This window comes from Cavenderia fasciculata (genome assembly GCF_000203815.1).
Source record: "Cavenderia fasciculata unplaced genomic scaffold Scf_EU5ZYIE01DZOHE-5, whole genome shotgun sequence".
NCBI classification, from domain to species: Eukaryota; Evosea; class Eumycetozoa; order Acytosteliales; family Cavenderiaceae; genus Cavenderia; species Cavenderia fasciculata.
In genome coordinates, this window is record NW_004457644.1 from 688699 (window position 1) to 714561 (window position 25863).

Consider the following 25863-nt stretch of genomic DNA (forward strand, 5'->3'; position numbering starts at 1 on the left):
ATATATATAACATTCCTCTTATATTTATTTATCTATTTTTATATATTCACCAAAAAAAATGTCAATCATTCAAGATCAACAATTAGATGAATGTCTTGTTGAAATATCAAATGATGAAATTCCATTGGTCATTCAATCAGATGAAAAAGTTGACCAACTTTCTAATATAGAACCTGAAAAAAGAAACAATATAGATTTATATTTAGTTTATCTTTTATTATTTCTATCAGAATCTTCTAGAGGTATAGTTTTACCTACCATTTCATTATATGTTATTTCAGTTGGAGGTAATACCTCATTTTTAGGAGTATGTAAAACTAAAATATAAAATTTTAAAATATAAATATATATTTAATATTCTTTTTTTTTTTTTTAGATAATAATTAGTGGATTTAGTTTAGGAAGATTTTTATCAACTATTATACAGGTTATTTATCAACTTTTTCATTTAAAAGAGTATTTTGTGGATCAGTTTTAATTTGTATTATTGGTTCTGCAATGTATTGTACAATGTTTTCCTTGTCATCTAAATCATTATTATTGATTTCAAGATTTCTATTGGGTGTTGGTGCTGGTACTCTTAGTGTTGTTAGATCTTATATTGCAGAGATTACAACTGTAAAAGAGAGAACAAAATTTGTAGCTATTACTGGAGCTGTACAATATCTTGGTTTTGCAATCACTCCTTCCATTGGATCAACATTGGCATACATTCCACCTTTTAATATTGGAGTATTTCCAATTAATCCAATAACATCACCTGGTTGGTTATTATTTATTGGTAATCTTTCTCTTTTTATTTTTCTTTTATTTATTTTTAATAATCCAAAAGATCAACAACAAAATACTTCTTCTTCATCTTCATCTAATATTTTGTTGGAAAAAAAACAATCAACATTTTCAATAATTATTAATGATCGAAATACTATTCAATCATTGATAATATTTTTTACTATAAACTTTTTTATTAGAGCTGTATTGGGAATCTTTGAAACATTGGGTACACCCATTTATACTCTACTCAATGATGATATTGACAATACAAGTGGATACTTTTTTGGTGCGATTGGATGTATTGGAGTGGTCGTATTGTTTGGTATTGGATACCTCTCTAAAAGAGGATTTAATGACTTTTACATTCTCATTATTGGTAATTTTATCATGGTTATTGGATGTTTGGTTGTAGTGACTAGTCGGTTAAATTGGGGTCGCTTTATAGTTGGATCTATTTTAATTTGGGGCTTTGGTTTCCCTCTGGCCCAAACCGTTGTGGTCTCTATGTTTTCAAAAAAGCTAACTGCTTCGATTGGTAAAAACTCTCAAGGTACTTTGATGGGAATCATTGGAGCGGCTGGCTCTCTTGGGAGAATTGCTGGTCCCTATTGCTCTGGTCTCATCTTTTCAAATCATGGTAGCCTTTACACCTTTTTGTTTGCTTTTGTACTATCTGTTATTAGTTTGGTCATTTCATTTTTAATTATTCCCTTGGATATTAAATTGAAATATATCAAATATATTAAATTAGGACAATAAATTAGGTAAAAAGCGGACGAAATTTTTATGAGTATAAAAAGGCCTAAGGCCAAAAAACTTTCAGTCGGCATCTTGGGTGAGTGGTTAAGCCGACAGACTTGAAATCTGTTTCCTTAGGGAGCGCAGGTTCGAACCCTGCAGATGTCGTATATTTTGTTGTTTTTTTCTTGGCGCCGAAGGAATTTCATTTTTTTTGCTTATTTTTGATGCTAATCGTCATCGTAGATCATTACAACTTGAATACAGTCCATCGGAATTGATTTATACTGATTTCTACACTTTTTTTTTTGTTATTTCCGGTCACATGGTTCGCTATATTACTTTGTTTGGTTTATTATTTCCAATTTAATTACTAATTAGTTATCGAGTCCTTGGAACTCTTGGTTTGATAATCTATCCTATATACATTAATATTTATTAATTGCACAGAAAAAAAAAATAATATCATTTCGTTTTTTTTTGGTGGTCACTTGATTATGACAATTTTGGTAGATATACCAACAAATAAATTCATTAAAATCATTATTGATTTGTCAAGACAAGAAGAAAAGAATATTGAAACGAGACAAAAGATAAAGACCAAATCAAAGAGCAAGTTTAAGAAAATCTCATTGATGATTTCCAAACAACCCTTTTATGGTCAGTCTATTTATTTAGATTCAATACCAATCATTTAAAATACTATGCAAACTATTTAAAAAGAAAAGAAATTGTATTTTTAAAGTTGAAACGTTCATTCAAACTCCTTCAATACTCGTTTTCAAAAGAAAAGATTGATACCATTCTTTGGATGATAAACAAACTTTAAGGATTGTAATGATGGTAACTTATATTTGATTGTGACTACTATCGATTATAACCATCAATTTTTTTTTTTTTTAACTAATATCAAATCGGTTATTTAGGCTCTACTACATACATACAAAACACCCATCTTTTAATTAAAATGTTTTTAGTTGCTAGAAACATCCTATTTAAAACAATATTTGGGAAATCAACATGCATGACAAGAGCTGTTTGCTATTATATTGGAACTGACAAGTCTTTGGAAATACAACAAGAAGAGTGTGATGTGGTTGATATCATATCTGCAAAAAGTTCATTAAAACTGATAGAGAATTTAGACTTGGAAGATATATCAGTCAAATTTAATGATGGTATTTTACAAATAACAATTCCAAAGAAAACACCTCCACCACCCAAACAAAATTAAAATTAAATAGAATAGAATCAATCTTCCTATTTAATATTCATAGAATATTCAATGACCCTACACTGAATATTATGACATGCAATGTTTATGTGTAGAATTGTGGAATCCAGACTTGTCCTATTGTAGGTGTGTTTTGAATACTCACAACCATCTTGCAACCAGAATTTTTAAACTGTATCGATAGGCTCTGCTTGTCTGAAACTAATTTTTAAAACTTATTATTTCTTTTTTTTATCATTTCTTTTTTTTTTAGGAATGATCTTTTTTTATCAAAGTAAATGACCAAAAAACTGTTTGTTCTATTGAATTTAAAAGTTTCAATCATAAAACATGGCAACCATCAACCAACTCAAGATATCTTTTATCGACTAATTCAACACCCTTTCAAAATATCAAAAGTATCATCAAACCAATGAAGGATTAATGAATCATTTTTCAAAACAAGAGATTATTAGATATTGTTTGGATTTGGAGCAAGGTTTTCAACAAGTTTTCCAAATCGATTCAACTCGTGAAGATCAAAAAGGATATTGTTGGCAAGAGGTTGAGGAATATTCATAGAACCATCGCGATAGAAAATATAACATCTTTATTACAAACAAAATTACCAATCTATTCAAATGATTCCAACACAATTTACATATGGATTGTTAAGTCTATTTATTCTTAAAAGGACATTTATAATAATACTACTCGGATCGTGTATCCATACATTTATCCAAACGAATCATTCTTCTATTTTTTAGATTCATTCATATGGATACAACAAAACTATCATGATACAACAACAACAAAAGAAAAGCAAAAACAATTCCTGTTAAAATCATTTTCTGCATTTTTTGTATTGATATTTACAATAGTGGTAGTGATCCAATTATGGTCATCTATTTGAATTTTATTCAACCCTAAACTCTCACTCCTCCTTTTTTGTAAAAGAATCACTTTCTTTACTTTTGGAATCCAAATCATTTTTAATAGAAATTAAAAGATATTGTCCATCTTTATTTTCAATAAATAAATAAATTTAATTATAATACAAAAAAGTTTTGATTGATCCAATTTATGGTAAATCAGCTAAACTCTTTTTTGATGGTAAATTGTTATAAGTAGCGCGAACAGTCTTTCCCTTTAAGGCATATTTCTGACCTTGTTCTGCCTCTGGCGATGCTTCTCCTTTACCCTTTTTTGATTTTGAGATTGGTACATTCTTTTCAACTGGTTTGTTTACAGCTTCAAAATGCTCCTCCCATGCTCCAGTAATCAACGATGGAATACCCGTAGATGATGGCAAACTTCCACTCTTTACATTTTCGCACATCTTTACAAAATCATCAAATCCTACTACTCCTTTCTATAAATTAACATATCAGTATAAATTAAAGATATGTTTGTATATTATTGTGATTGATTAGATTTACATACACCAGAAGTATCAACTTGTTTAATCATTGAATGAATCTCTGCCAAACTTGGTTTGGGACCTCCTGATCTTGAGAATGCTTGTGACAATTCTTCAGAATCTAAAATTCCATCACTGTTTTTGTCTAATCCCTTAAATAATTTTGATAATTGTTCTCTGTTCATTTTATCTATCTGTAGTATTTATCTATCTGTAATAATAATATCGAATATTATTAATAATTAAAATTTTAATGATCAAACACCAAATGTGCATGAAAAAATATCTTTTAAAAAAAATCAAATTGGGTTCAGGATTTTATTTGAAGTGAAAATTGGATGTAGGTGGTTTTTTCATTAAAGTATTGTCTGGCAACTAATTTTTCTTTGAGTATTTATTTTTATTACTGGGACAAAGGGAAATAATTTATCAAATTCCATCATTACCAATGTAGAAGAAAACTTGGACAAGTGTTTATTGACCAATAATTAACGAAATTAAAAGAGGATCCAATGTATAAATAAAATCTATTACTATTAAATGGGAAATAATAAACCATACAAAGTAATATAGATGGACCAATTGACTGGAAAAAAAATAAAAAAAAGAGTAGAAATCAATCCCAATCGATACTGTATTCAAGTTGTAATCATCTACGATGACGATTAGCATCAAAAATAAACAAAAAAAAAAAAGTGTAGAAATCAGTATAAATCAATTCCGATGGACTGTATTCAAGTTGTAATGAACTACGATGACGATTAGCATCAAAAATAAGCAAAAAAAATGAAATTCCGGAAAAAAAATGAAATTCCTTCGGTGCCAAGAAAAAAACAACAAAATATACGACATCTGCAGGGTTCGAACCTGCGCTCCCTAAGGAAACAGATTTCAAGTCTGTCGGCTTAACCACTCACCCAAGATGCCGACTGAAAGTTTTTTTGGCCTAGGCCTTTTTATACCCAATAAATTTCGCCCCCTTTTTTCTTCAATTTATTGTCCTAATTTAATATATTTGATTCATTTCAATATAATATCCAATGGAACAATTAAAAATGAAATGGCCAAACTAATAACAGATAGTACAAAAGCAAACAAAAAGAAAATTTTTGAGTATAAAAAGGCCTAGGCCCAAAAAACTTTGTAGAGGCTACCATGATTTGAAAAGATGAGACCAGAGCAATAGGGACCAGCAATTCTCCCAAGAGAGCCAGCCGCTCCAATAATTCCCATCAAAGTTCCTTGAGATGAAACCGCTGATAAAATCATACCCAATTGGATAGCTAAACGATTTAGCAGATTCTCCACCAATTGGGGCAAAGTAGCTGCACCATATCCATTCCTTCCTGTCGACTAATAGAAATCATTATCTAACTACTTTAACAAAACACCAACCCATACGATAAGTTAGGATCTGGTCTTATCCGCATATGAAGAACCTATTCTCGCATGGAATAATCACCATCTATTACAACCTATTTCCTATAATATATTCTATTACCTCTGTATCTAACCTAGTAAATAGAGCAGTTAGTATCTGGGAACTAACTGCCACAACATCTTTCTCTCATTCTATTACTATTAGTCCAATTACTGTCAGTGACCCAACCAATTTCCAAGTAGAATCTAGATTAAGTCATTTACAAGAGTCAACAGACTTTGATCGATAACAATGAACCATTAATGTGATTGTAATTAAATGTTGTTTATCCTGGACACTGTATAATAGTTGTATGTGGAAAAGAAGAATGTTAGACACGATAAAAGAGCAATATAAGAGTAATAATTATTTATACTGTCCTCAATGACGGATCATCGATAGACATCACCCATTTGATTCAATAAGAATCTATTCTGGTTACACTATGCAGAAAATGGTTGATGAATCAAACGGGTGATGTTTTGGGCAAGCTGCTTCATCGGTGGAAGTCCCAAAGAACCAAAGATGATCCCACGGATGAATGTGGTGGTTATCAGTCTGTGTACTAGGCATCGGATAATCTAGTATTGGTTGGACACGTAATGTGCACGCCTTTGGTATTGACAACCGTACCAATAAGCACAACCTCTTTCTGACTTGTTCTTGTTGGATGTAACACTACTAAAGTAACGGCGGTGCGCAGCTAATAGTATTGTCACAATACATACCTCCTATTATTTCACAATGAAAAGGTGATAAAATCGATCGTTTGGCTTGATTCTTTTTTTTTTTTTTTTTTAATTAAATTCTTTTGTGTGTGGGTTTCACCAACAACTCAAGATTGGTCAGTTGAATTACTAATAATAATACTGTGTTTATTAGTAATCTTTTTTTTGTATATATAAAATTTGTAAATTAATCATTATCATTCAATCATTAGTATAGTAGTCGTAGTAGTAGTAGTAGTAGTAGTAGTTAATAGTCACAACATCGATCATCAACAATCAAATTAATGGAACCAATACCATTAGAGACAGTAATTGTTGATCAAGAGATTGTCAAAGAGTTACAGTGTGGAATCTGTCTACAGATTATAAACAAACCTAGACAATGTTTACAAGGTCATCTATATTGTCTTGATTGTATATCACAATATTTAAAGAAATCTCAAGAATGTCCAACATGTAGAACATCTTTAAATGTTGAAAAGTTATCACGTTCTTTATTTGTTGAAAGACATTTAAGAAATTTAAATGTAATTATAGATAGATTAAAACACAAAAACAATTGTTATTTAGTCATTTATTAATTTAGTTTCTTTTTATTTATTTACCTAGGTATGGTGTAAATATCATTTTGAAAATAAAGGAGGAGGAAATAATAATGTATGGGAAGTTGATGAACAAGGATGTAATGAAATATTGACAATGGAGAATTCTACAAGACATGAAAATACTTGTGAATATAGTTTTGAACCTTGTAAACTATCTTCAGATTGTGGATTGATTAGAAAGATTCAACTAGTTGATCATTTGGAAAAATGTCCAAAAAGACCTATCAAATGTGATCATTGTTTAATTGAGTATCCATTTTCTGATATTGATGTAAGAAATTGAAAAAAAAGAAAAGCAAAAAGAAAAAAAAGAAATAATATTAAAATACTTTTTTTTTTTTTTTAGAAACATTTATTAGAATGTGAAATGATTGAAATTCAATGTGACAAGTGTAATACAAAATTATTAAAAAGAGATTTTGAAACACATAAATTAAATGAATGTCCAAATTGTCATGTTCATTGTCCATTTTTTGATTCTGGTTGTTTAAAAATGGTAAAAAAAAAAAACAAATCAAATCAAATCAAATCAAAATCAATCAATCATTAATTTTTTTATTTATATTTAGTTTGATAGAAAGAATTTACAAGAACATATTGATAAATCACTTGGAGAACATTTAATTTTAATGAAAAACAATTATACACAATCCATTTCATCATTGAAAAAGGATTTCAATCAACAATTAAAAGAAAAGGATGACCAAATTAAAAAATTGGAAAAAGTTTTAAATGATAAACGTAAATATATATATATAAAATAATAATAATCATTTATTTATTTATTTATTTATTTATTTAATTTTAGATGAACCAGATACAAAAATTGAATGGTGTGTAAAAAATTATAGTATAGCAAAGAAAAAAGGATATATTCAATCGGAAAAGTTTGTTTTGGGAGGATTTCAATGGTTTTTGGGATTCTATACAGATGGAGATAGCGCCGACAGCAAAGGATACATTAGCATTTATCTATTTCTCGATACTCATCAAATCCCAAAAGGAAAGAGTTTGGCTTTGGAATATTACCTCAAATTTTTTAATCATCGCGATCCTAGTCAATCTGTGAAAAAGGAATTTAGAACAACCTTTCCCATCAAGGGTGGCAGAGGTTGGGGTGATAGAAAGGCTGTCAAAAGTGCTCTTCTCGATTCTAGTGGTTTCATAAAGGATGATACCTTGTTGGTAAAGGCTGAAATTAATGTAAAAAAAACTTGTTGGTCAATTGATCAAGAACCTGATACTTAGAAAAAAACAAAGAAAAAAAAATAGCTAAAGCTTAAAAACTGTTGTATAAATTAATGTAAATAATTAAATAGAATAAATAGAATAAATAATTTTGTTTCAATGTCTTGGTTTACTTGTTGTTAACCAACAACAGAGAAATAGAGAGTTACCATGATGTCATCCTTCATTTGTCGTTGATTGTATTCTTATTTGAAATCCTTTAATAACTTGTTCAACCAAACTATCTCATCATGGTTTTTTGTTAAAAAAGAATAAAAAAATGGTTTGGATTCTGTTAAAGATTGGGTCATTTCATCGGTAATGAGAAGTTGTTTCTTTCCATATCCAACGATGAGTAGAACCAGAATAAAGCAAAAAGAATGAAATCCACTTGAAACACGGCAAAAAAGTGTGGACTGGAAAACTGGAAAAAAAAACTGGAACAGATTTTTTAAAATCAATGTTTTGGTGATCAGGTTTTGTTGGAAATCAATCAAACTTGGAACCAGAATACAGCAAAAAGAATGAAATCCACTTGAAACAAGGCAAAAAAGTGTGGACTAGAAGGGTATCGATCCCTTTACCTCTCGCATGCTAAGCGAGCGCTCTACCATCTGAGCTACAAGCCCAATTTTTTGGATGAGACCAAAAACAATTTTGCGGTATTTATACCGCCCGCAAAAATTTTAAGTTTAAATTCAGAATGGATAGTCCAAAGTGAAAAATATATTTTTGTAGAAAATAATAATAATATTATCAAAAAATCTTCAATTTATTAATTTTTTTTATTTTTTTTTATTGATGAGAAGCAACAAAACTATCAATAATAAAAGGTTTATCGGTAGAAGAATAAGGAGTAGAAGGAATATTAAAAGGTATTTGATCAACCCAACAAGGAGGTTCAAAGTCATTGTATAAACGGTCGTTGAGCAAGACTACACCAATTTCATAGTTGGACAATTGAATTTGAGTTTGATTTTTTTGTATCTTTCCCCAAGCGGCGGGTGAAAGGTTATGACTACCCACATAGATCCAATCATATCTCTTGTTTTTACCAATGGTTGTGACACCGACATTTACCTTGGTATGCAACAGCATATTACCACGATGAGGATGACGATGTTTGATCAATGTCATAGAGTTTCGTGGAAATGTCTTGTCATCGTATGACTTGTCTTGAAACCTAATAATCGAAGCACTTTGCATTCTTTTATGATTTGAAGTGATCCATGAAACAGTTGGAAATAATATATGTAATGATTTACTAATATCCTCCAAATTATTTTTTGGTATTCTACAACTTTCTAAAAAATGTTGATTCCAACCACTATTTACATTTCCCAATGATGAACACTAAAAAAAATAAATTAAAAATTAATAAATAGAATATATATATATTATATTACATTTTAAACTTACTTGACTAAAAACATCTCTTTTAAAATTATCTATTTTTAAATTTAAATCTTTTTCCTTTTGATTATAATAACTTGTCAATACAGATCTTAATTTTAAATGACCATAGGAATTTAATGTTGCACCATTATGAAACCCAGGAATCGATATAATCAATTGAGCCTTTGCACATTCAAAGTCAAATTGATCCAAGAATTTTGTTTCAATTTTAAAACAATTTAATAATGTTTTTAATGAAATTTGAAAATCATTTGTTGTAGTAGTAGTAGTAGTAGTAGTAGGTTTTTTTGTTGTCATCTGTTTTAATGATAAACTTATAGTTTTAGAGGTTGAAGGAATAGGTTTAAGAGTAGGAGTAGTGGCCAGAGGAGGAGGAGGAGGAGGTAATTTTTTTTGGAAATCCTGATACCAAATTGTTTGACCAATTCTAATATAATCCTCTTCAAATGGATTTGCTGATGGTACTACAACTCTAATATAATCTTTATATAACAACTAAATAAAACAATTAGATAATTTATAAATTAGATATAAATATTTAAATATAATTACCAAAATTAATTTACTATGCATACAACCATATAAAACATGTACCAAGATTAAGGTAATATTTTGAATAACAGTAGTACCTTTTTTCTTTGGATCACCACAATCAATGACAAATGTCATTGGTATATCCTTTCTACCTTTTTGTGAACGTATAATTTCATTCATCATCCATTCAGTATCCATACCAAATCCCATTGCAATCACACTTTCCAATCCACTTGGTGATATAATATCTCTAAATGTTAATGTCTTTGGTGTAGTACTACTATTATTATCATTACTTTCACCATAAATTCTATTTAGATAGAATGACTCTCCAGAAGAAAAAGAAGAAGAAGAAGAAGAAGAAGAGGTAGTAAAAGTATTGTTTGATTTTTGTTGTTGTTGTTCTTTTTGATGATCTAATAATGATTGTTGAATTGCATATTCTAAATCATCATCATATTCTTGATCAATCTTTGTTTTCTTTGTTGATGTTGTTGATGTAGTAGTAGCAGTTGATTTAATTGATTTGAATGGTTGTGTAAAGGTTTCATCTAAATCTTCTGGTTCTGTATCATCATCATCATCAACATTTATGATTTGTGATGTACTTGATCTCTTTTTATTATTATCATTGTCATTATTATTATTATACTTTGATTTATAAACCAAAGGTGGTGAATCTATATTATCTTCTGGTTCTGTTGATTCATCTTCTTCTTCTTCTTCTTGATCAATATCTTGTATCTTTGATTTACTCATTGTGAAAGAAAAAAAAAAAAATTTAAACTCCTCGCCACCTTTTTGATCAATTAAACAAATAAATAATATTATATATTTTTTTTTTTTTATACACCGAATACAAACAAATACTATATACTATATAATATATTAATTATATAGTTTTTTGTATTGTTTTTTTTTTATTACTTTTTTACTTTATACTTTTTTTTTACTTCTTGTTGGTCCAGATAAGAGTATTATGACGATCAATAAGTTGCAAAGCACCATGATTGGTAAAGTGAAGCTTGAGTGGTTGTTGACCCTTGTTGTCGGTACCAGAAGCCCAAGTTGGCTTGCTGTTGATGTCATACAAGACCAAGTTACCATCGTGTTGCATGGTCAATCTGAATGGGCCTTGTCCCTTGTTATCGGTACCAGTAGCCCAGATGGAGTGTCTTGGCTCCCAAGATTGGCCTTGGTAGACGACCAAGTTACCGTCTTCTTGCATGACGAGGTTGAATTGACCGTGGTTGACGGCCGAGACGTTGGAAGAGTGCAAGCCAGCGCCGCAGGACAATTCGTGACCTGGGAAGTAAGACTTTCCACGGTGGTGGTGTGGATGGAGGAGGTGGTGAGAAGATGGACCTGGGTATGGAGAGGCGGCAGATGGGTATGGAGTGGCTGCTGGATAGGCTGATGGGTATGGGGTGGCAGCGGGATAGGCTGGTCCAGTGGTAACAATCACATTGGGATAGTAGGTAGTGGTAGTGGTTTGTGGCACCTGTGGTTGTGGTTGCTTTTGTGGTGGAACTTGTTGACTCTTGAAGATGACGGCTCCTTGGCTGTCGACAACCTCCAAAATACCAGTTGGATTAAGGTAAGCAATATGTGGTCCACGACCTACATTGTTGGTGTTTGATGCCCACAATGGCTTTGAATTTCCATCATAAACAACTAAATTCTAGAAAAAGAAAAAGAAATAAAAAAAAAGAAAAGAAATAAGTAAAGAGTGTGAGGGAGAGGAGGAGGAGGAGGTTGTTTTTTTGTTTCTTTTTCTTTTCTACTTACACCATCAGCTTGCATTGTGCATCTAGCTACTCCATGGCCCTTACCGTTTGTTCCACTTGACCAAACAGCATTGTTTGGTGTAAAGACGTTACCGCAATACAAAACAAGATTTGAATCTTCTTGCATCACCAAATACCAGCCTCCTGATGAGATGTAGTTTGGTTGAACATTGGAAGTAATTGATGTATTGCAGAGAATACGATCAGCGACAAATGAAGATGACATCATGGTTGAAAGTATAGAGATTTATCTGTTTGTATGTGTGTATATGTAAAAAAAGTAAATTAAATGATGATGATGATGAAAAAACAAGCAAGGTGCTCTGCAATATCTTTCTGTTTGCTTTAATTTGCTTTGGATATTTATAAAAAAACAAAAAAACTGGCTCCTTAAAAAGTCGAGTGTCCTCTCCAAATTTCTGAGAGTCTGGTGAGCCGCTTCGTTGAAAGGTGTGTCATTCCTTAAAAACTAGCGATTTTGTCATTCTGGGAGACACGTGATTAACCGGGTTAATCCATAAACAAACACCTTTAGAGATTCTTTTTTAGAAGATTATAAACACTAATCACTTTATTTTTAGTTTTATAAGAGGAGGTAGGTTTCAAAGATGATGTCACACTTGTCATCATGAAACCTTGGGTTTGATGGCTCGCTGAACCAGAGCATCCAAGGTACCATCTATAAGAGGGTTCTTGATGATAAATGTTTCTACACTATCCAAAAACAAACGGTGATCGATAAATGCAAGGGGAACCAAAAGTACTATTTTGGACTTTACAAATGATAGGTTTTTTTTTTCAATTAAAAATTCACAACATGTATCTTCGACAAATAATAATAAACATTCTATCAATTCCTTTTCAATTATTTCTTCCTAAAATAAAAAAGTTAGAATATTTTGGTACATATATAATTTTCTTTTTTTTTTTGATCTTACAAAATTATTTTTAAAAATTAAATTTGTTGATTTTGTTGATTGATTTGATTGAAATCTATTTTTTAAATATTGATCTTTAGTAATAACTAGTATTTTAGGTATATTAACTACATTATTATTATTATTATTTTCTATTCCAGTCATTTGTTGTTGTTGTTGTTGATTATTATATTGATTAAATAAAAATAAAAAAGTTTGATTTGGTAATTCTTTAATATCAATCAAACCATCACCAACTTGTTCTACTATTTGTTGTATATTTAAAGTTTTTATAAATTGAGGAAAAGATTTTATAAAACTAGATTGTTTTAAATCACCCAATTTAGAAAATACCTCTAATATATCCATTCCAATTATATTATTATCTTGATTAAAAGATTCTAAAATAAAACCATTATGATTTGTCAAGATGATTGATTTTTCCTCTTTTACTTTTAATTCATCTAGAATTAATGATTTTGATAAACTTTCAGCTTGAATAGTTTGACGATAAACAAAACCAGAGGCTATATTTGACATTACTTTTAGAGTATTTTGTTCAATTGCTGAAAATTGTCTTTGAGCAACCGTTCCAATCGTAATAAAGCCATATGGAATACTACTATCATAATTACCAAAATGAGGAATAAATTCAGTTGTTACACTTTTCATTCCTAAACGAATCATCAAAGGTGATATATAATTTTGATAGAGCATTGAATAAATGTTTGGTTGTAGGTAGACCATATTATTTGCTTGATCGATTCTTTTAAACATTTCAGAGAGTGGGTATTGTTCTAGAGGGGATGATGGGATGTCTTCGTAAAAGTCACGACGTTCCATTTGAACTGGATCGATTGGTGGATCAGCTGCCGCCGCATGATGGATAGAATCTTGTTGTTTTTGATGTAATTGTTGTTCTGGTGTTTGTGGTTGCATAGTTTCTATACATTGTTGCCAAAATCTTTCAGGTAATTGTATGGTATAATCTTGATCAATGTTTACATTGTGTTTTTGACCAATACGCAGTAAACAAGGATTGTTTGAATCCACCAAAAATATTATCGATCCATTTGAAAGAAATGAATAAGTCAACGATTTTAATATAGATTTAAAAAATATTAATCTATTTGCATTTGAAAAAGAAGAAGAAGAAGAAGTAGAAGAAGAACTTCCTGGATTATTTAATAAATATTCTGAACATTTTAATAATGATTCCTAAAAAACAAATAAAAATAAATAAATAAATATTGTTTTTCTTTTTTTTTTTATGATTTTCTTCTTACTAATTGTTTTTTAACAGTAATAGTTTCATGTTTTGAATGCCACATATCAGTAACATCTAAACAAGAACCAACATAACCAAGGAATTTTTGATCAGGTGAAAAACGTGGACATCCAGTATCAATCAACCATCTATAGACTCCATCGTGACGCATGGCACGATATTCAAGTTTAAATGAAGTACGATTGTGGAATGCTTCCATATAGATGGAGAATATTCGTACCAAGTCTTCTCGATGTACAATTTCAGTCCAACCATCGCCCAATTCCTCTTCTACCGATCGACCTGTAAACTCGTACCATTTCTTGTTAAAATAGATTGCTTTGCCATCGACACCAGACATCCATAAAAGAAAAGGTGATGCATCTGCAATCACTTTAGCAACAGTCTCTGAAAATTGATCCAATGATTGACCTTGTTGTAAATGTGGAAATGTCACTGCATTTTGATCAATATTTGATTCCATTTGTTGAATTCTATTTGTTAATGATTCTACCTAAAATAAAAAAAAAAACAAAAAGTAAATATAAAAGTAGAAAAAGCTTTCTTCTTTTTCTTTGTACTTACTACAAATCTAAGATATTCCAATTCTTGTTGAACATTCATATTTTCGTCATTATTCTTTAATTCTAATTGTTGTTGATAAAGTATTTGTTGTTGTTGTTGTTGTTGTTCTTCTTGATCATTATAAAAGTCAACATCTGAGATGAGTGTATCATTATCAATATCATCATCATTTTCTTCATTATTTTGGTTTGTTGACGACATTGTTTCTTGGGTGGTTGGTTTAGGGTAGGGTTAATGGGGGTTGTTTGGTGAAAAAAATAGAGATAGTTTACTGTTACTGTGTATCAATGTTTTAATCGATGCCTCATATCTAAAAGTAAACAAATAAACAAACAAACTAAAACTATAAGATGAGAGAATATATATATATAATTTAGTTATTTACATGTGAGGAGATTAAAAAGTGAGAGAGTAAACATGTTCTTCTCGAGATGATGATAAAAACTAAAAGGTTTTCTTTTTATCTTTTTATAGCTAAAAAATGGTTGGTGATCTGTATCGCGTCATTCAATGAGGGATGTGGGTGTTGGGGGGTTGCTTGGTTGACTGATGACTCTGACTCTCTTTTTGAGAGACTGGTCTGAAAGACGGTGATGAGGTGAACCATTAGGGGGTTTTGCTCATCATCTCATCGCATCAACACCCTTCCTATAAAAATATCGATGTGGGTTAAAACGATCATCCAACTCATCGAACTAAATTTCAATAAAATTAAATAAATAATAATAACTTCTTCTTGAGATATATTGTCACAAAAGTAATGATTCTCTCTCTCTTTATATTTTTAGTTGAACTTTCAACTAATAACCATCATCGAAAAATGCAACGTATTTTTTATAAACAAACACAAAATTAAATTAAATTTATAAATCGATTTTGTGGGGGTGGTGAAACGTCATTAGAGAGTTGGACGGACTAATAGTAGTAAATAAAGATAGTAGTAGAACAACTACACTACATACTTATATATATATATACCTACCTCACATACACACATACTAGAGACACATACCAGAGAGAGAGAATATGGAATGTTGTGATTGTAATAAGCAGTTCACAATGAACGGAATTGAACATTGCCGACAATGTCATATGGACAAGGGAATCATTGTACAACATTTAGATGAACAGAATTATTTATTATATCATAGTTGTAGTAGCAATAGAACAATGCAACAACCTCAACAACCTCAACAACAAACATTACATTTAAATAGTTTATCAATACATAATCATAGTCTAAGTAATTTATTAGACAATAATCTAAATATAATGTCTCACAATATACACGGTCATAATATATTTGATCATACAAATACAACTACAACTCTATTAACTGGGATGAATATAAACAAGAATAATAATGGTGGGATGACACATTCTTTAAATCAATTAAACCTTTGTTCTACTGAAACTAGAAATATTAATAATAATCATAATAATAATAACAATACTAATAATAATAATACTAATAATAATAATCAATTACAAATGCAACAACAAGAAAGACAAAGATATTTAGATCAACAACAAGAGGTAAAATAATCTTTCATTTCTTTTATCTATATTTGTTTCATTTTATTAATTTCCGTCGTCCTTTTTATTTAAGTTATTTTTAACAGATAGATTTAATAATATGGATATGGAGGATGATAATTATATGCCATATATAAGTTAAAATAGGATAGAGTGTTTTTATTTATTTATTTATTTATGTAAAAGAAGAATAAAGGAACTAACAAACTAGAAACTAAAATGAATATGTTCACCAATAATACTTGCAATGTATATATTGTAAAAATAAGAGAATAGTAAAACAATGATTCAAGGTTGCAAGAGACTCTAGTTCAAGATACTGTTGATTTTGGTATTGGGCCAATACCATTACAATCAGGGTTCAGAATGTCAAGAGACGTTCGATTATGTTCTAAAGCGTTGTCTCTCGGGGCATGGTGGGAAAGATACGATTTTTTTTATTACAAATATCTATTGGTTTCGTTTTTTTCATTAAATTGTGTAGGTCCTGACATCATCTTTTCAAAAGATCAAAAACCATATCTCCAATATCTTTAATATAAATAGGTAATGTTCACAACTTTTCATTCATTCATTCATTTCATTATATATAATTACGCGCAACAACAATGAAATTCCATTTATCTATTTTAATTTTAATATTATCAATTGTTTCTTTTTGTTTTGGACAAAAGATAATTCAATTTGATACTAGTTCAGATTGTTACCAAGGATGTGATTTTAATGATCCATCAGTTTGGATTGGAGGAGTAGCACCAAACCAAAACTTTAAATATATTGCATCGATCAACTATACTTCTACCAACAACAACTTACCACAAAACATCGATTCATTTAAATCAATCGAGTTGGCTGGTTTGATTGTCGTAGGTTCTCCATCGGGTTCTCCAGTGACCGTTACATCATACACTACCACTCAGATTAAAGGTTCCGTTTTGATTGGAAACAATGCCAAATACGAAAGCGTGGAAGATCTCAGTGCCACCAAAGGAGTCACTCTTGCCAATGAAGGTGCAATGGTTCTTGAAATGGGATCTGGAATTACTGCCAACCTCAATAGTTTGGCTGGCAACTTGACACTCTCCAACGCATCCATAGAAGGTAGTGTCACATTGACTGGCGGACAAGTCTATTTGGAAGGTGCCTACATCACTCAAGACCTTACCATCTCCTCGTCGGTATCGACTCATTTAACAGCCCCCCTCATGGTAGGTGGTAATTTCAATCTCGGTCCATCCTCTGTCAACCTCGTCATCTGGGAACCAACCACTATCCTCAAACACGTTGCTATCCTCGTCGAGGGACAATTCACATTTAACGGTAAATTAATGGTCACCATCCAAGATGATAGTTATCTCGTAACTGGTCCAACATACTATATCCTCATGACTGCCGAGGCCTCTTTTAATCCAAACCAAGTTGCACTCGCCAACAATTTACCAGCCAACTTGAGACCATTATTCCGTTCAGTTAAAATTCAATCAGTCAATTATATTACTCTTCAATTTAAAAATTCAAATTAAACAATAAAAGAAAATCAAAATAAATAATAATCATATATATATATTATTATTTACAATATATTAAATCAAAAGTTTTTAAAATCTTTTGTACTAAAATCTTTGGTTTTTTTTTTTTGCCATCATTAACATGTTCTTTTAACGAATCTCAAGATATATTATAATTCAATTTTAAACAAAGATGATACAATCTAGGTATTCAATTACTTTGATCATATTTATCATTACAATTGTATTATCATCATCAAGAGTGGCTTCAAAGACATTAACATCAGAAGATGTAATCAAATTTAATGTAGCAAAGTTCTCAACGATAAAGAATGCATTGGTAGATACAGATCGAATGATTGATGAAATATATGGACATTTAAAACACCTTTTGGTTGAAAGAGTGTCAGACACACCATCACATGCCAAAGTGGCTCGATACATTGCATCACAATTTGAATCAAATAGCAATTGGAAGGTGGAATATGATATATTCAACGACACTACACCGCATGGCACTAAAAAGTTTACAAACATTATAGTCACGAGTACACACCCATTAAACGACGACAATGCACAAACCATAGTGTTGGCAGCTCACTATGACTCTAAATACTTTAAAGATTTTAAATTTATTGGTGCAGTCGACTCTGCAGTACCTTGTGCAATGATCATTGAATTGGCTCAATTAATGCAAGAATCAAATTTATTAATTGATTCAAATAGTATGTCAAAAAGAAGAAAAAAGTAAAAGGAAAAGAAACAAGTACTTATTCTTTTGTTTATTTTTTGTTTATTTTTTGTAGAAAGAATTAAATTAATATTTTTTGATGGAGAAGAAGCATTTGTTGATTGGACTGCAACGGATTCATTGTATGGATCAAGACATTTGGCAAAAAAAGTTGGGAGATGTAAAGGGATTCTATGAATCGGTCGATTTGTTTGTACTGTTTGATTTGTTGGGTGCAGTCGATCCAAAGTTTTACATTTATCATCAACCTACTGCCCATTTGTTTAAGAAACTATCAGACATTGAAGACAAGTTGCAAGCTAAAAGATTGATTAGTTTCAAATCGACTAAATACTTTATTACAAGAGATATTGGACAAGAGATTCAAGATGACCACGTCCCATTCCATGCCTACAATGTACCGATTCTACATCTCATACCATTACCATTTCCACAATGTTGGCACAAAGAATGTGATAACTACAATACCCTAGATAAAACTACCATCCAAGATTTAACTAAAATATTTAATGTATTTTTAACTTCTTATCTAACTCATAATAACAATTAATAAACAATAAAATTGTAGTAGTAGTTTGCCTATGTAAAAAAAGGTAATGGTTTATTTAGAAAGAGTAATAATTGTTGTTGGTATGGGTTAATCATCAGATGAACTGTCATCCTCTGACGATGATGAACTTGATTCAGATGATGAAGATGAACTTGACTCTGATGATGACGAACAACGACTACTCGATTTTGACGAGGAATCATCATCGGATTCAGATGAACTTGACTCTGATGACGACGATTCAGATTCAGATTCTGATGACGATGATTCGGATTCAGACTCTGATGATGATGATTCGGATGATGACGATGATGAATCCTCACTACTTGACTCCTCTTTCTTTTCAACTTGTTCTTCTGATATGGATGGATCTTGTTCTTTGACCTCTTTTCCTTCTACCTCTGCTGAAGCTTCCTCTTCTGAACTACTTGATGAACTGCTAGATTCATCAGAAGATGATTCAGATGACGATGAATCAGATTCCGACTCGGATGACGAAGAATCAGATTCCGACTCGGATGACGACGAATCAGATTCAGATTCAGACGATGACGAATCAGAGTCTGATGAAGATGATTCAGATGATGACGAATCAGAGTCTGATGATGAAGATTCTTCACTGCTACTATCTTGTTTCTTTACTTCTTCTTCTTCTTCTTTGTCCTTCATCTTGATATCTCCAGATTCATCTTCATCGCTGCTCTTGGATTGATCACTTTGTGTAGTATTTTCGCTATTGTCTTCATCTTTGGATGATTCTGATTCTGATGATGACGATGATGATTCTGATGATGAATCAGATGATGAATCACTATCACTATCACTATCACTTGACGAATCAGAGTCTGAAGAAGAATCTTCACTACTGCTGCTACTTGATGAATCTTCACTACTGCTTGACGAATCTTCAGATGATGATGATGATGAACTGCTACTACTACTACTACTATCACTATCACTATCATCAGTTTTGGTTACTGCTTTTGAAACTTTAGATTCCTCCTTTTCATCCTTTTCAATTTTGATTTGTTTCTTGATGGTTGATGGTTCCTCTTGTTTGATTGATGTATTTTCTTGATCTGCTTTTCTCTTGTGATTACCATTACCATTACTATTTTCTTGTTTGATTGTGCTATTGTTGTTGTTATCACTACTATTATTATTTTTTATTTTTCCATTATTATTTGCATTCTCTTTGGTTGGATCATATTTTTGACCTACACACAACAAGTATTAGTTTTTCTCTCTTTCAGATTCTTTCTATCATTTTATAATAAACATACCTTTAAAGTATTTACCATGATATTTTTCTTCTTCTGTTACACAAGCCGAGTGAATTTGATATTCCTTGTTTGTAAACACTTGACGACAATTGATACATGAGAATGTAGCATACCGGCAACGCCAAATATGAGGTGCTACTTGTTGTTTCTTTAAAATATCTCCACAACCGTCACATGAAAAGTTTGGCATTCTCTACTCTATTTTTTATTATTCTAGGTTTATCTAGTAATTAGTAGCTACTTGATTAGTTCTATTGATTGATTGATTGATTGATTGTATGGATGGTGATAGATACTCCTATTCTTTTTCCCCCTCTTCTTATTACTTCTATCTTTTTATCTCGTTGCTTAAAAAAACTTGCTTTAGAATGATTCGTTTTGACAAACATACTTTTCGTTTCGGTGTGGTTTGCCAAAAAAACATTACTTTGATTTAAAATATCTGTATTTTGCATTATCTACAAATATCAAAGATAATCATAATCTCAAAGCTTTATCTAACAAACAACAACAACAACAACTGTGAGATCACTATTCATCCAAACTTTTAAAAAACACAATTAAAAATTTTATCAAATAATTATTTTTATTATTTAGAGGTATTAGAATATTTAAATAAAAAATATATTATAATTTTTAAATTTAAAAAAATTTTGGTTTCCCCCGATCAGTTTGTTAAAAAATATTATTAAATTATTATTTACTTGTACAAATAAGATAAATATTACGATTCAATGATTTTTCATTTTATATTTGTTTGTTCGTCTCGTTCGTTTTTTTTTTTTTTTTTTTTTTTGATAATTTTTTTTTTTTCATTATTGAGGGGTGATTCGTTTTCGGTACTTTTTTCATTCAACTTTTTGATTCAACACCAACAATCAAGTTGTTGTAGTTTAACTACTATCCTATTTCTCTCTCTCTATATTATATATATTTACTTTACTTTTAAATATGGCAAAGTTTAAAGAGACATCAGATCAAGAAGGATCAGCAGAGTTACAAAAGCTTGTACAGCCACATATAGACTCGTTCAACTTTTTTGTAGAACATGGCTTGGGATTGATCTGTGAGAATCAGACACCCACCTACATCAAGAATCTAGACGGCGAAGGAAAGAACTGGTTCATGAAGTTTAAGAGCATCGAGGTGAAGCAACCATTCAAGGCAGACAACAAGCCGCTGTACCCCGATGAAGCACGTCAAGCGGGTATTTCGTATGCCGGCTCGATGGGTGGTATCGTGCAGATATACAAGCACGGCGACAGCACTCCACTCGAGTTGCCAGTGTCGTTGGGCAACTTGCCTATTATGGTGCGTTCGCGTTTGTGCCATCTCGAGGGATTGACACCTGACGAGCTCGTATCCAACCACGAGGAGGCGATGGAGATGGGAGGCTACTTTGTCGTCAACGGTAATGAGAAGCTCATCCGTATGCTCGTTGCCAACAAGGGCAACCATCCCGTCGCACTCCAACGTAAGGGTTGGACTAGCAGAGGTCCCGGGTACACCAAGTATGGTATCACTATCCGTTCGGTCCTCCCCGATCGTACATCGATGACCAACGCACTCCACTACTTGGCCGACGGTCAAGTCACCTACCGTTTCCTCTACAAGCGTCACGAATACTTCCTTCCAGTCGCCATGCTCCTCCGCATCCTCGGTGACACCACCGACAAGGAAATCTACCAACACGTTGTCCAAGGTGACACTGAAAACACCTTCCTTACAGATCGTATCGAACTCATGCTCCGTGAGCAACGTATCGACCACGTCAACACCCAAGCCGAAGCTCTCGATTATCTCGGCAGTCGTTTCCGTCACAAAGCTTTCCTTCCAGATAATTTTACTAATCGCCAAATCGCAGAATATATGATCAATAATTATATCCTTGTTCATTTACCAAATTGGAGAGATAAATTTAATTTAATTTGGTAAAGAAACAAAAAATAGAAAAGAAATAGAAAAAAAAAGAAATAGTAAACATACTTATTTATTTATTTTCTATTTTAGTTTAATGGTACAAAAATTATATTCATCAGTACAAGGAAAATCAGATTGTGATAATATTGATGCTACATCATTCCATGAAGTATTATTGGGAGGACATTTATTCTGTTCAATGTTAAAGGAAAGATTACAAGAATATTTAGAGACTGTTAGATTCCATTTCCTACACGGTGTAGAAATTGAGAAAAAGAATGGCAAAAATCCAAATCATGAAGCAATTTTAAAGAAATCTTTTGATCGTGCTGGTGCTATCGGTCCAAAGTTTGAATCTTTTTTGGCTACTGGTAATCTTGCTTCAAATTCTGGTTTAGATGTTCAACAAGTAAATATAAATTTAAAAACAAAATCAAAACAAAAAAGATATAGAATGAATATTTATTAATTATTTTATTTTATTTTTATTTTTGTTTAGACATCAGGATTTACAATTATTGCAGAAAAATTAAATTTCCTTAGATATATTTCACATTTTAGATCGATACATAGAGGTGCCTTTTTTGCAACAATGAAAACTTCATCTATTCGTAAATTGATGCCAGAATCATTTGGTTTCCTTTGTCCAGTACATACACCAGATGGTGCTCCATGTGGTCTTTTAAATCATTTGTCTTCAAATTGTTTAGTATGTAAAATAATAACAAACATATATAATATTCTGAATATTTATATATTCTAATTTTCTCTTTTTCTCTATTTTAGATTACAAAAGATCCATTACAAGAAAGAAAAGTACTTGAATCAAATTTAACATTGACCAAATTTTTATTAAGTAATGGAGTAACATCAATAGAGACAACATCAACATTTAGACCGGGATCGTTGCCAGTTACATTTAATGGACGTTTGATTGGTATGGCCGACGAAGATACATGTGATGAATTGGTCAATACATTACGTTATCTTAGATCGGTTGGACATGAAAATGTACCAAGTACGCTAGAGATTGCCTATGCACCAAAGAATAGACCAGGTATTGTTGGTGGACAATTCCCAGGTATCTCGTTGTTTTCGACTGGTGCACGTTTTATGCGTCCCGTCATCAATGTCAAGTCTGGCAAACAAGAGTTGATTGGACCACAAGAACAACTCTACATGAATATTGCCATCTACCCCGAAGAGGTTAAAAAGGGTATTACTACACACGTTGAGCTCAGTCCAACTGCCATGCTCTCTGTCGTTGCCAATTTGACCCCCTTCTCAGATTATAATCAATCGCCACGTAACATGTATCAATGTCAAATGGCCAAGCAGACTATGGGTACCCCCATGCACTCTTATGCCTACCGTGCCGATAACAAGTTGTTCAAGATTCAAAACCCACAAAAGCCTATCGTACGTACCATCAATCAAAGCAAATACCATGTCAACGACTACCCCCACGGTTGTAACGCTGTCATTGCCGTCATTTCAAACACTGGTTACGATATGGAAGACGCTATGATTATCAACAAGTCTTCGTATGAACGTGGTTTTGGTCATGGATCGGTCTACAAGACTGTCTTTTACGATTTGGACGAAGGTAAACTCAGAGCTCAAACTGGTCGTACCTCTGTCTCTCGTCCAGACTATCAAACCGATGGTCTCGATCAATACCTCGATGTTGACGGTCTCCCACATGTAGGTCGTTATGTCACTGGTCACGAACCACTCTACACCTTTGTCAATGAACTCGATGGCAAACAAGTCGTTGAAATGATAAAGTCCAAGGAAGAGGCTTGGATTGAAGAGGTCAAGATTATTGGTAACCTCACCTCTATGAATGCCCCACGTACTGTCACCAAGTTTACCGTCAAGTATCGTTTCGATCGTAACCCAGTCATTGGAGACAAGTTTGCCTCTCGTCACGGTCAAAAGGGTGTTTTGTCGCAGTTGTGGCCAGAAATCAATATGCCATTCTCTGAAAGTGGTCTCAAGCCAGATGTCATTATTAATCCAAACGCTTTCCCATCTCGTATGACTATTGGTATGCTTATAGAAATCATGGCCGCCAAGGCTGGTGCCGTCAATGGCATCTTCCAACAAGGTACAGCCTTTAGCTTTGACGAAAAAAACACTGCCGTCAAATTCTTTGGTGAACAATTGGCCAAGGCCGGTTACAATTATTACGGCAATGAGCCAATGTACAGCGGTACCACTGGCGAGGAATTCCACGCCGATATTTTCTTTGGTGTCTGTTACTACCAACGTCTTCGTCACATGGTCAAGGATAAATACCAAGTACGTGCCACCGGTAAGGTCAACGCCCTCACTAGACAACCCGTCAAGGGTCGTAAGATTGGTGGTGGTATTCGTTTTGGTGAAATGGAACGTGATTCAATGCTGGCTCATGGTACCTCTTTCTGTCTCAACGATCGTCTCATGAAATCTTCAGATCTCCACATTATGATGGTCTGCAGACACTGTGGTAGCACCCTCACCGTCGCCACCAAACCATCCGGTCAAACCGACTCTAGAAATCATACCACTTGTATCGATTGCAAGGTTGATGATGCTGTCCCCGTGGCTGTCCCCTATGTCTTTAATTATTTGATTACTGAATTGGCTGCTGTAAACATTGCTCTTAAACTTCAAATTAAATAAATAAAAGAAAACAAAAAAAAAATAATAATTAAAATTTAAAAAAAAAAAAAAAAAAAGATAAAGAAAAAGAAAGAGAAAACCCGATCGATCGGTCGATCATTGTATTTTCAATCGCAATCGAATCAACAATGGATTAAGATAATATACATTTAATAACCCTAACCCTTACTAGTGATCAAAAGTAATTCATGTTAATTGAAAGAGAGTGGTAGGTGTGGTTGGTAGTCAAATTAGGAATATCTGCACCCCAACCCCCATTCTGATCAATTCTTTGGTTAAAAGTTTATGGATACCAGTCTGGTAAGAGTGTAGAGGATTTTCAATGATGGTCAATATCAATGATAAATTAAAGATGAGGATGGAAATCCTATTAATACATCTATTTACTATATAAATAAATTTTATTCTTGTTTGGATCATTCTCTTTTCGTTAGTGGGGAAGGTTGGATGAATGTTATGTCTCTTTAATGCAAAAATTACTAAAAATAAAGGAATACACAACAGTAATAAGAGTAAACAAATCAAATTCCTTTTTGATTTTAATTTATCAACAATATTTATTATTCATCTATAACTTTTGTTTAAAAATCAACATCATCAAAATATTATCTACTATTTTTTCCCTTTTAAACCCGTTTATTATTTTTTTTTATCAGCCAGCTTCAAGAAATAAATATCTCGAACAAATATCATTATATAAAGGTAAAGATTTGATAGAACATTCTTATATGATTGATATGTAACGTCTGTTTTTTATTTTAAGTGGTTGAGAGAGAGAGTGGGTGAAAGATCTCTTCTGAACAAATAGTCTCCAACTCCTCCTCCTCTCTTTTACTCAATAATCAAAAATCATTCAAACAACTAATGAAAGAGGATAATAATGCTTGGTTTTATAATATAATAGATAGGATCAATCAACCAAAAAAAATGAATAAACAATAAATAAATTGTAATCTTGTGTTTTTATTATTTTTATAAATCAATTTATTACAAATATATTAAAAATATTATTTTTAA

General features: G+C 31.8%; 13 protein-coding genes and 3 non-coding genes across 16 annotated transcripts; 9 read left to right on the forward strand and 7 right to left on the reverse strand.

Annotated features, from left to right (window-relative positions):
• Positions 1-58: 58 nt before the first annotated feature.
• DFA_09420 (uncharacterized protein) lies at positions 59-1922 on the forward strand (the record flags this gene model as incomplete). The annotated part of the gene is made up of 6 exons (XM_004354721.1): positions 59-307; positions 377-456; positions 552-781; positions 972-1150; positions 1294-1324; positions 1894-1922. 6 exons carry the CDS (start codon positions 59-61, stop codon positions 1920-1922), a joined length of 798 nt encoding a protein of 265 aa, XP_004354773.1.
• DFA_09421 lies at positions 1600-1680 on the forward strand. Its single transcript has one exon. It is a non-coding gene; the product is annotated as a tRNA-Ser (tRNA).
• Positions 1923-2479: 557 nt separating the features above from the next.
• DFA_09422 (uncharacterized protein) lies at positions 2480-3307 on the forward strand (the record flags this gene model as incomplete). Its single annotated transcript, XM_004354722.1, has 3 exons — positions 2480-2690; positions 3000-3020; positions 3192-3307. 3 exons carry the CDS (start codon positions 2480-2482, stop codon positions 3305-3307), a joined length of 348 nt encoding a protein of 115 aa, XP_004354774.1.
• Positions 3308-3806: 499 nt separating this feature from the next.
• Positions 3807-4330, reverse strand: DFA_09423 (uncharacterized protein; the record flags this gene model as incomplete). Its single annotated transcript, XM_004354723.1, has 2 exons — positions 3807-4097; positions 4169-4330. 2 exons carry the CDS (start codon positions 4328-4330, stop codon positions 3807-3809), a joined length of 453 nt encoding a protein of 150 aa, XP_004354775.1.
• Positions 4331-4991: 661 nt separating this feature from the next.
• On the reverse strand, positions 4992-5072 carry DFA_09424. Its single transcript has one exon. It is a non-coding gene; the product is annotated as a tRNA-Ser (tRNA).
• Positions 5073-6577: 1505 nt separating this feature from the next.
• On the forward strand, positions 6578-8146 carry DFA_09425 (RGS-containing protein kinase RCK1; the record flags this gene model as incomplete). Its single annotated transcript, XM_004354724.1, has 5 exons — positions 6578-6820; positions 6903-7169; positions 7245-7394; positions 7468-7639; positions 7707-8146. 5 exons carry the CDS (start codon positions 6578-6580, stop codon positions 8144-8146), a joined length of 1272 nt encoding a protein of 423 aa, XP_004354776.1.
• Positions 8147-8681: 535 nt separating this feature from the next.
• DFA_09426 lies at positions 8682-8754 on the reverse strand. The gene has a single exon. It is a non-coding gene; the product is annotated as a tRNA-Ala (tRNA).
• A 166-nt stretch (positions 8755-8920) lies between these two features.
• On the reverse strand, positions 8921-10834 carry DFA_09427 (protein-tyrosine phosphatase 3; the record flags this gene model as incomplete). Its single annotated transcript, XM_004354725.1, has 3 exons — positions 8921-9478; positions 9545-10036; positions 10094-10834. 3 exons carry the CDS (start codon positions 10832-10834, stop codon positions 8921-8923), a joined length of 1791 nt encoding a protein of 596 aa, XP_004354777.1.
• Positions 10835-10944: 110 nt separating this feature from the next.
• Positions 10945-12088, reverse strand: DFA_09428 (uncharacterized protein; the record flags this gene model as incomplete). Its single annotated transcript, XM_004354726.1, has 3 exons — positions 10945-10951; positions 11029-11756; positions 11864-12088. The coding sequence occupies 3 exons, from the start codon at positions 12086-12088 to the stop codon at positions 10945-10947; spliced, it is 960 nt and encodes a 319-aa protein (XP_004354778.1).
• A 305-nt stretch (positions 12089-12393) lies between these two features.
• DFA_09429 (uncharacterized protein) lies at positions 12394-14832 on the reverse strand (the record flags this gene model as incomplete). The annotated part of the gene is made up of 4 exons (XM_004354727.1): positions 12394-12576; positions 12912-13997; positions 14066-14560; positions 14632-14832. The coding sequence occupies 4 exons, from the start codon at positions 14830-14832 to the stop codon at positions 12394-12396; spliced, it is 1965 nt and encodes a 654-aa protein (XP_004354779.1).
• An 858-nt stretch (positions 14833-15690) lies between these two features.
• DFA_09430 (uncharacterized protein) lies at positions 15691-16309 on the forward strand (the record flags this gene model as incomplete). The annotated part of the gene is made up of 2 exons (XM_004354728.1): positions 15691-16167; positions 16241-16309. The coding sequence occupies 2 exons, from the start codon at positions 15691-15693 to the stop codon at positions 16307-16309; spliced, it is 546 nt and encodes a 181-aa protein (XP_004354780.1).
• Positions 16310-16775: 466 nt separating this feature from the next.
• DFA_09431 (uncharacterized protein) lies at positions 16776-17690 on the forward strand (the record flags this gene model as incomplete). Its single annotated transcript, XM_004354729.1, has 1 exon — positions 16776-17690. The coding sequence occupies one exon, from the start codon at positions 16776-16778 to the stop codon at positions 17688-17690; it is 915 nt and encodes a 304-aa protein (XP_004354781.1).
• Positions 17691-17868: 178 nt separating this feature from the next.
• qpct (peptidase M28E domain containing-protein) lies at positions 17869-18491 on the forward strand (the record flags this gene model as incomplete). The annotated part of the gene is made up of 2 exons (XM_004354730.1): positions 17869-18422; positions 18482-18491. The coding sequence occupies 2 exons, from the start codon at positions 17869-17871 to the stop codon at positions 18489-18491; spliced, it is 564 nt and encodes a 187-aa protein (XP_004354782.1).
• Positions 18492-18550: 59 nt separating this feature from the next.
• Positions 18551-18976, forward strand: DFA_09433 (uncharacterized protein; the record flags this gene model as incomplete). The annotated part of the gene is made up of 1 exon (XM_004354731.1): positions 18551-18976. The coding sequence occupies one exon, from the start codon at positions 18551-18553 to the stop codon at positions 18974-18976; it is 426 nt and encodes a 141-aa protein (XP_004354783.1).
• Positions 18977-19063: 87 nt separating this feature from the next.
• Positions 19064-20449, reverse strand: DFA_09434 (uncharacterized protein; the record flags this gene model as incomplete). The annotated part of the gene is made up of 2 exons (XM_004354732.1): positions 19064-20193; positions 20260-20449. 2 exons carry the CDS (start codon positions 20447-20449, stop codon positions 19064-19066), a joined length of 1320 nt encoding a protein of 439 aa, XP_004354784.1.
• Positions 20450-21567: 1118 nt separating this feature from the next.
• rpa2 (RNA polymerase I) lies at positions 21568-24846 on the forward strand (the record flags this gene model as incomplete). The annotated part of the gene is made up of 4 exons (XM_004354733.1): positions 21568-22190; positions 22270-22588; positions 22679-22888; positions 22966-24846. The coding sequence occupies 4 exons, from the start codon at positions 21568-21570 to the stop codon at positions 24844-24846; spliced, it is 3033 nt and encodes a 1010-aa protein (XP_004354785.1).
• Between the last annotated feature and the right edge of the window lie 1017 nt (positions 24847-25863).